This window comes from Tribolium madens, unplaced genomic scaffold (genome assembly GCF_015345945.1).
Source record: "Tribolium madens isolate multiple individuals breed KSU strain unplaced genomic scaffold, Tmad_KSU_1.1 Scaffold_20;HRSCAF=117;Tcas5.2_LG4, whole genome shotgun sequence".
Classification (NCBI taxonomy): domain Eukaryota; kingdom Metazoa; phylum Arthropoda; class Insecta; order Coleoptera; family Tenebrionidae; genus Tribolium; species Tribolium madens.
In genome coordinates, this window is record NW_025400985.1 from 11,534,519 (window position 1) to 11,543,544 (window position 9,026).

At 32.3% G+C, this 9,026-nt stretch overlaps 1 protein-coding gene across 1 annotated transcript in view; it reads right to left on the reverse strand.

The window, feature by feature from the left end:
- Positions 1-5,649: 5,649 nt before the first annotated feature.
- The window catches only part of LOC123005991, a 57,964-nt gene continuing 54,587 nt past the window's right edge, over positions 5,650-9,026 (reverse strand). The window contains exons 3-4 of the mRNA XM_044400108.1: positions 6,756-6,965; positions 5,650-6,695 (exon numbers count right to left, since the gene is read on the reverse strand). Of these exons, the coding sequence (XP_044256043.1) occupies positions 6,466-6,695; positions 6,756-6,965 (440 nt within the window). The 3' untranslated portion in view covers positions 5,650-6,465. The remainder of the gene's footprint in view (positions 6,696-6,755; positions 6,966-9,026) is intronic.

Genomic DNA, 9,026 nt, shown 5'->3' on the forward strand with positions numbered 1-9,026 from the left:
ATGAAAATTACAAGCGGATGCAAATCGCGCTAATCACATGCAAATTTATACGAAATTATTACAAATTAAATAGATTTGCGACGAGCCTACGAGAGTGATGCGGTCGAGTGAGGGTCAGACATAAATCAGAGAAACACAAAAAATAATTTAAAAAATGATTTTGTTCACAAACGTCACAAAATTGAACACTTTTATTAGTAAATGTGGCAAGTAAAAGTTTTAAGCGTTTTTACTTTTACCATGAGATTTATGACACCTACCAACGTTGTTTTTTGTCTTTCTGCAGCTTCAGCAATTTCTGGAGAGGTACTATGAAGATCATCAGTATTCGACATTTTGCACTACTAACTGCACTAGTTAAATTAATAAACACTTTCGAAAATCTCAACACAAATTGCAATTCTGACGCGTGATGTTCATTATTTGCAAAGCGTTCTCATTATTTTGTTCATTTACTTACTAATTATAGTGTTGCTCTTCACACTCGATCTGAATACGTTTGCGCATAAACTAATACATGTTAATTGGAGTAAAAGTGAGTTTATTATGTGGCTCAGCTAAATTATTAAACGTTCAGCTTAGACACACATAAACTATCACTTTTATGTCTAAGAATCTGAGGTGAGGTCTAGGTGTACAGTATGTTCCCGGATTGAGTTTACAAGAGGAACAGTTTTTTTATCTTTGATTTTAAATCTGTAATTAATAGTTATTTATTGTAAGAGTGTGTTAGATAGCATTTTATCCACGCAAGAATGTTTAATTTTCTTAAGTGGATAAAACGTGACAAACACACGACTGCAATATAACGTTTTATCCACAATCACAGGCCCAAATTATTCCAAACTTAATTAAAAATTATACTGACATTTAAAAGTCACGCCAAATGTGCTTTCGGTTAAACGTAGTAAGCTGTTACGCGGTGCGCTGGTTACTAACAGTGGAATAAAGTTACTTTATTCCACTAGTGGATAAAGTGGTAGTTTATACGCATCTAAAGTGTGGAATAAACTCTCTTTATAGAGTGATTGTGGATAAAACTTCATTATTTTAACTCAGTAGAAAGAAAAGTACATTTTGCTTTTGATTTTGTACTTACAATAATTTTTCTCTACTTTTTAAATCCCATCACATTGGCGGTTTTATTTTTAGTCAATGATGTCACATTGACAAATGAGTTTTCGCAAGTTAAATAACAAAAATCTTTGTGAAAAACATAATATTGATAAATAACAACTCAAAGAAACAGCTTTAAGATAAAAAAAACAGTCATTTTTAACAAGAACTATCATTATTTAATTAATAAATTAATTGTTAAAGTGACATACAGTTGTCAAATGAATAAAACCGCCAATGTGATAGGATTTAAAAAGCAGAGAAAAATTATTATTATTAAGTCCAAAATCAAGAGAAAAATAAACTTTTTTTTCATCAAATCAGAACAAGTTTTAATTCCAGATTTGCTCGTTTCAGGTGAAGAAAAATTATTTTCCTTTGCAGTTTTAGCGTAAAATTAAAAAAAAAATCCTCTTGTAAACTCAATCCGGGGACATACTGTGTACCTAAATTTTGACAAAATTTGATAGTGTAGGTTTTATACGGGGCAAAGCGCTCGGCAATTTTGACATAAGTTTTGCGAATCAGATAGTGTGAGGTGTAGAAGAAGGTGAGCGGCAGAGCCGTGAGCCACCCTATAAATTTCTATAAAATCTGATAGTTTTGACAAAACATTTGCGAATCAGATACCTAATGTAAGGCCTAAAAAGGGGTGAGCGATAAAACTGCGAGCTAAATTGATAATGTGAGTTTTACTCAAGGGCAAAGCCCCTGATAATTTTGACAGAACATTTGCAAATCAGATAGTACTGCGCGATCAAAAAAAAATAAATTAGAGTAGGAAGTGATTAATATCCTTCAGCTGGCAATCCTGATTTTTGACTTCAAATGTCAGCGGAAACAAGTTTATGTTTTCTTTATTTTGAGTGAAATAATGTTCACTTTAGAGCAGAAAATTTTTATTTTTGCAAGTTATTACAAGAATGCTGTACAAGACAAAAATGGTGAATTGTCATTTTCACTTCCAGTTTGTGTGGAAAATTTCCAGACTCTTCAGCCACTTACCAACAGCTCGTCAATCAAATTTTATAAATGCCTGAATTTATTTGAAGAAACAGTTTTAGAGATATGCCAGTCCCACTGCTGAACAGAACTACAGAAGTCCATTTGCCATGCCCTAACTTGAAGCAAAGAATCTTGTAACACCACCAAAATAATTTCTTTTGAATTATGCCAGTATTGCAGCCCACGAGCAACCATTCAATATTCTTCTACAAGTATAAACTTGGCATTGGATAATGCCAAGTTTATTTAAATAGAAATAACAATTTGTATTTACTGGTTGCATTTGTAGAGCTGAGAGGTTTTTTAAAAGATTAACCTAACTTATAATTTACTTCCGCCAGTAACGTCAGTAACGTGTTGTCAACTGTAGAATATTAATCGTCGCCTACTCTAATTTTTTTTTTCGATGGCTCGGCATAAATTCTGGAAGGGGACGAGCGGCAAAGCCGCGAGCCTCCCATAATTTTTACACAACATTTTTGAATACGAAAAGATTTGATCACAGTTTCATTCATTATTTTACTATTTTACCATTTAAATAACTATAATAGTTAGAAAGGCAAACTAACGCAAAATAATATAAAGTTTGATTAGTAACATTATAGCAGATTACCTAGTTTATTGTTTTGCTTAATCAATTTCAACTAAATTAATTTAACACTCTGTACTTAAGTTTAATTGGTCCTAAAGTGGGCTAATTAACCCGAAATTATATAACAATAGGTTTGGAGTATCTCTCCTTAACCTCCCGATTGCAACAATTAAAAATAACGTCTTGACAAATTGTTTCCTCTTTTAGAAGTCTTCCTTTTTCCGAATCCATCAAAGCCGCTATCGCATTAACTCAACTCCGGTACGATTTCCGCTGGCACTCATTAATTCTACTCGTCATTGTTAATATCGATCACGTATTTCCGGCATGTTTGTTAAGCTTTGACTTTGTGAAATAACATTTACAAAACCGTAGCGCGCTTTTTTTTATTAAGACAACAACGCAACAAAAGCTGAAATACCATTAATCATCCGCGTTAGGAGCCAGAACTAGACCCAATTTTCTTTCATACGATACTGACAATAACTAATTACGCGAACATTTCCCTACGATCAATTAAAAATCGTCCCTGAATTCATCCTGCCTTCATAATTCTTTTCTCGGATGTTTCCTGATTTCCTCGAGATAATTAACTAATCGAGTTTTGCGATGGTGGATACGTGTAGTGGCGCCACCTAGCCGACTCTAAGCTAATTACGAGTCGTCACTCATTACCTTAACTTCGTTCGAAGAGTAATTAGATTAGTCGCTTGCTACTCCGACAAGAGGCCAAAGTCCCGACTTTTTCCGCAAAACGGGCACATGTTCAGTATCGTAGATGTGACAATACTCTAGTTCAGCCGGTTTTTTTTTTATAAAATTAGAGTTAATTTATCCGAAATGAGCAATTCGTCTGTCTTTTCTCTCGCTTTTAACGAGGTGGGTTTTCGTGTGAAATTTTCGAAAAATACGACTTCCATATATCCCATTAGCGCTCAGCGCTGCGGCAACTATGGAACTTTACGGCGAACTTTATAATTAGATCGCAAATCCGATAGCCGCAGTCCGGCTGGGGCTGAAATCCCTTCAGCGGAGTGTACATCCGACGGTCCACTCGCTTGTCATTGTAAACAGCATCAGTCGGCTTTAATTACTGGGGGCTTTTTGATGGAATAAAACTCATTAACGCTTAATTGCGATTCTAAATAGTTTTGATGCACTTTTGTAACGGTCCGACTAAAACCCCAAAAATGCCAAATATACGAACGAATATTTGCATCAAAACGAGATTTTTTCACACAGGTGTGCTGTCTCTTGATTAATTACAACAAATCCATTTATTAAATCATAAAAATATACATACATGAATTGTTTGCACAGAATTTTAATTTGCAATAACGGGATTTGGTCACAACAAATTTGTTTTTATTTAAAACAGAGAGACGGCAAACGAAAGAAAATTCAATAACAATTAAATATTGTGCGATGAAGCAGTGACAGATCGAGTGTCACAAAGTATAACATGAGCTCAAAAACAAACTGTACATGGAGTAGATTTAACGCTGAAATTAATAAATACCAACGATATATCGCTGCATATAATATAATATGTAAAATAACATATTACGAGTGTTTTTATTACGAGAATTAATATCCTAGAAGTGAATGTAAAAGTTTACGAGTAGGTCTATAATTTGTGATAAGTATAATTTTTGTTGTAATTTTAGTAAATTTGGTTGCACACTAATAATAAAGGGAGTAATTTATACAAATGTGAGTTATTTTTATTACAAACTAAAGACAAGAGTTTAAAGAAGAAAAACATTTAAAATTAAAACAAGTTTATTTGTGTATATAAAATACAATATTTCACTAATAAATTTAAAATTGCACCAAGCTGGCCACATCCTAAAACAATTTTGAATTGGAAGTAAAACCCTTGTAATTTATGTAAAATAAAATAAATAAATAAAATTTAAGTAAAATAAAAATTATTTAAACTATTTTCAATCAACGCATTATTTACAATAATTACAATAAATAATCGGACTGATGTCACAAACCGATTTGAGAATAAAAGTTCCTCGATTTCTTCGAACATTCCTTAAATTTTTTAAGGAAACTGATTTTTGTGTAAAACAATTAACATTTTCACTAAATCCACAAACAAATAAAAACAAGTTGTGAATTTTTGTTTTAGCGTTAAGCGAAGGGCTGTTAACTTAAAAAAAATGTGTGCAACTAATTCAAATTCCAAAAAAATTCTACCGAAATTTCCGTAATTCCAATAATCTATCGTAATTTCATTGTTTTCAGATTAGTTCCTATAATTTCAAGTTAATTCCAGTAATTCCAACTTCATTTTCGTAATTCCAAAATAATTCCAGTTATTCTAAATTAATTCCGATAGCTCTAAGAAATTTAACTTAATTTTTAAAAGAAATTATTATTATTATCTCCGATAATTCCAAAAAGAACTCCAGTAATTCCACAAAAATTCTAGTAATTCACAAACAATTTCAGTAATTTAAGGGTAATTTTAATAATTCCAAATACTTCCAAGCATATTAAATTAGATTTCAAAAATTTTTCAAAAATTAATTCTCAGCTTGAAGTAATTTTTACAATCGATCCTTTTCAACATTCAATATTTTGATGAATTATAGACTGACACTTTTTAAATTCATGAAAATACGCTATTTTTTACTAAAAGAGTAAGTGTGACAAAAAGGTTTAGGGATTACATCGAGCAATCAAGATAATTTGTAACTGCATCTGAGATCGTATGTCTGTTTTTGAACTAACTTCACGGGAAACGTCAAATAAAATGACAAGTCGTAAGGTAAAACGGTAAAATGGGTTAGAATTAGTCGCCGACGTATAATAATACGAGTAGGACCGTTCCTTTTTGAAGGTAAATTATAAATTTAGTTATTATAGTCATCACCTTAAAGCCATTTTACCTTTCGACTTGACATTTTACAGACATACGTTTTCGGATCCAAAGACGACTCGATTACAAATTATCTTGATCGCTCGATATTTGGAAATTTTAGATGAGTTAATAGAAACACAATTTTCTGGCAACGTTTTAATTTTGTATTCAAATTTTTCGCCTACACTAAGTCCAGTTGGTTCTTAGGAACATTAGTCTTTTTTTCGGCTTCAAAAGAGTAACTTTTTTGCATTGTATGATTTAGAATGACATTAGAAATAATACAATGTTTTTTAAGCGAATTAATATAAATTAATTAATACTAGTATAAGAAATTGTTGAAAACATCTAACAAACGCAGATTTTTTGTGATTATTAGTTTTTGATATAAAGTTGAAATATATTCTTAACAGACTCACCCAGTATAAGGAAACGATTTCACGTTTCGCAGATGCAAATATTGCTTCATGTAATAAATAAATTCATAACATTTGGAGATATGTTAATTTTTCGTTTTTTTTTTACGTTTTGAGAATAAAATTCTTGATGATTTTAAATTTACATAAAAAAAGATTGCAACGAGAAAGAATTCAATTTTTAATATAATTTTGCAGGTCAATGTAAAATCTACCTTAAAAGAATGTAGACTATTTAATTTGTTAGTTTTATTGCTAGTATTAAAATATGTTTTTACAATAACGTTTTGTGTGTTTTTTTTTCTTAATGCAAAGCACAATATACGAGTAGGTAAAAAAATTTAGAAATACAGACATAACATAAATGCGCCTTTGCTGCACAAAATATTTGTTTATAAATTTGTTAGATAAGTGATTCAAAATCTGTTTTTGAATTTGGAAAACCCGCCAGGGGCGCCCTATCACATGCAAATTCGTCCAATTTTACCGTTATTGAGACAGAGCCGTTGCTGCGTGTCATGATAGGCAATATCAGTGTTCCCTTGCGTCTGTATCCTGCCGTCATTGCAGCTGTTACAAGAAGTGGCGCTACTCGAAGAAGTCATACCGCCCGTCCTGTGTCTTCCTCTCCCCGTCCTGCCCAGCGTGCTATTCGATAGGTTCTTTTTGTTGGTGGCGTAGATAACCTCGCCTGAAAAAACATTTCTTTAGCCGTTTCGAATCGGATTCGATCCTCCAACGAGAATAATACCATTGTTGGCTCGAAGCCGGTCCTGCGGCGTGGCATAATGAATCCTTCTGGTATTGGTATTTTCCATCGGAAACGGCGACGCTTGCCGGTGCAGAGGGATGGGGGAGCGGGGCGACACGAGGGTGGGCGGCGGGGTCGGGAACGGCGTCGTCGGGTTGTCAGTGGTGACGGCGTCTTCGGTGTCGTCCGACCGATACGAACGGTCCACACCTGCAATTAAAACACACATTTGCGTTTTTTCTGTTGATATATTGCAACTTTTTGATTATTTTGAAGCGGCACAATGACGGTGATTTATATTCACAGAGTTACTTTTGTGCCGAGAATGGATAGATGGATATATCCGGCCGTGTGTAACCCACGCTCAACGACTTACCCGACGCTAGATATACACAGAGAAGGCCCCCAGGCGGCTTCTTTATTCCACCGATGCCGCCAACGACGACCCCGACATCGACACACAAAAAGATTACTCATCGCCGAGCTGCGAGCAGTCTGTGCACGTTTGCTTCTAATATCATTTTGATATTATTACCATATCAGCATGTTACTTCGAATATAGATTATCGAATTATTCAGACTGCATTATAATAACAGAATTGAATCGCATCGAGATGACACTACTCTTTTCGACACGACTTACTTCACAACACAGTCTGTACCAGAATAACTTTGCATTGGCTCATTAAAAAAATCTGCTATTTTCTGTTTTCGTTATCTAATAAAATTTGATATGTATCAACACCAAAGTAATTACAAATACCAAAAGTACCTAAGTGCAGAGAGAGGAGACTTACTGTCTAAATAATAATGCATAAGTAATTACACGAGTTCACAAACAGAAAACATGTCCAGTTTACTCAATTTGCACTCATAATAATGATCTTATAAGCTCATAAAAGTGCATAAAACGTTGTTGCTTGGCCAAATTTATAATAAATAAATAATGTTTTGAGTTTTCAAAGATGCCACTAGTAAATCTATACATTTAAGGTAAAGAATCATATCTCCATTATTTATTTATTATCTTTATTTGGACAAAGTTTAGACGAGGCTACTCAACTTAACCCAATACAAAATATAACTAATACAAAATAGAAGAAGAATAAAAATAAAAAATATAATATAAAGAAATATAATGTTTTAAACAAAAAGAGAAAAACAAACAAGAAAGAGGAGAGTAAGCAAAAAGAGAACAACAATTTATAATGTTAAATTTTTATTATTTGGTCTTATACCTGCTATATGCTTACTTAAAATTGCAAAGAAAAAAAAACTTTAATTTCTCTGCAAAAATTATTTAAAAAACAACGATTTCAATTGTGCATTTAATTTACTCTAAACACAAATTGCATTATAAGTAAAAGATTGCTGAAACATAGATGAATAGAAATAAGGTAAAGACAGTAAAGTAAATCTTAAGTTTGCATTATAGATATTAAATCTATACACTACCACGGAAATGGTAGTGTTGAGGATATCTACAGGTGCGCCAGAACTCGCGCCCCAGAAAAAATTTCAAATAAGGTAAAATACCAGGAATATGGAAAAGATGTTTAAAAAATTCTATCTGTAAAAATTTTTTGACATTTAACATTTTTTTATGTCTATTTAATGATACTGATGATCTTGTTAATGTTTTTTTTACAAATATTTAGTAAAGGTACAAATATTTTGCAAATAAAAGCCACAAATAACATTGAACAGAATCATAACTTAGGATACAGCTTTCTTGTTTCCTCTTTTAATAGACTATAGCAAAAAAAACTGGGAAAATAATTTTTCTAACAGAACTAAATAGAGTCAAAGTGCAAAATTTCAACCCTCATAACTTCGAAATTTTTATAGATAAAATTTTTTCCATGTTCCTGGTATCTCTGGGGCGCGAGTTCTGGCGCACCTGTATATTTTGTGAACAAAAACTGATAAAAAGTGTTTGAAAACGTTGTCCAACTTAAGCCAACCAAGTTCAGATGTTCAAAAAAAATATGACAATATTTTTTTAGCTTAAGCAGAAACCTGCAACACGTATTTTGTATCTTTTTGAAGTCTGTATTGAGTGACTTTGTCGAGACAGGGATAGTATTCAGGGTGAATATAAATATGAATATGGAACCAAGCGTTTTTTCAATCATTTGCTTGCAGAAAATAATAATTAATACAAATTAAACTAATATAAAAAATGTGATCGTAGTTTGAGAACAAAATTTGGTTTTGTTTTTGAGTTATGCGATTTTTTTGTGAAAATTTCAATTTATATAAAAAAAAAAT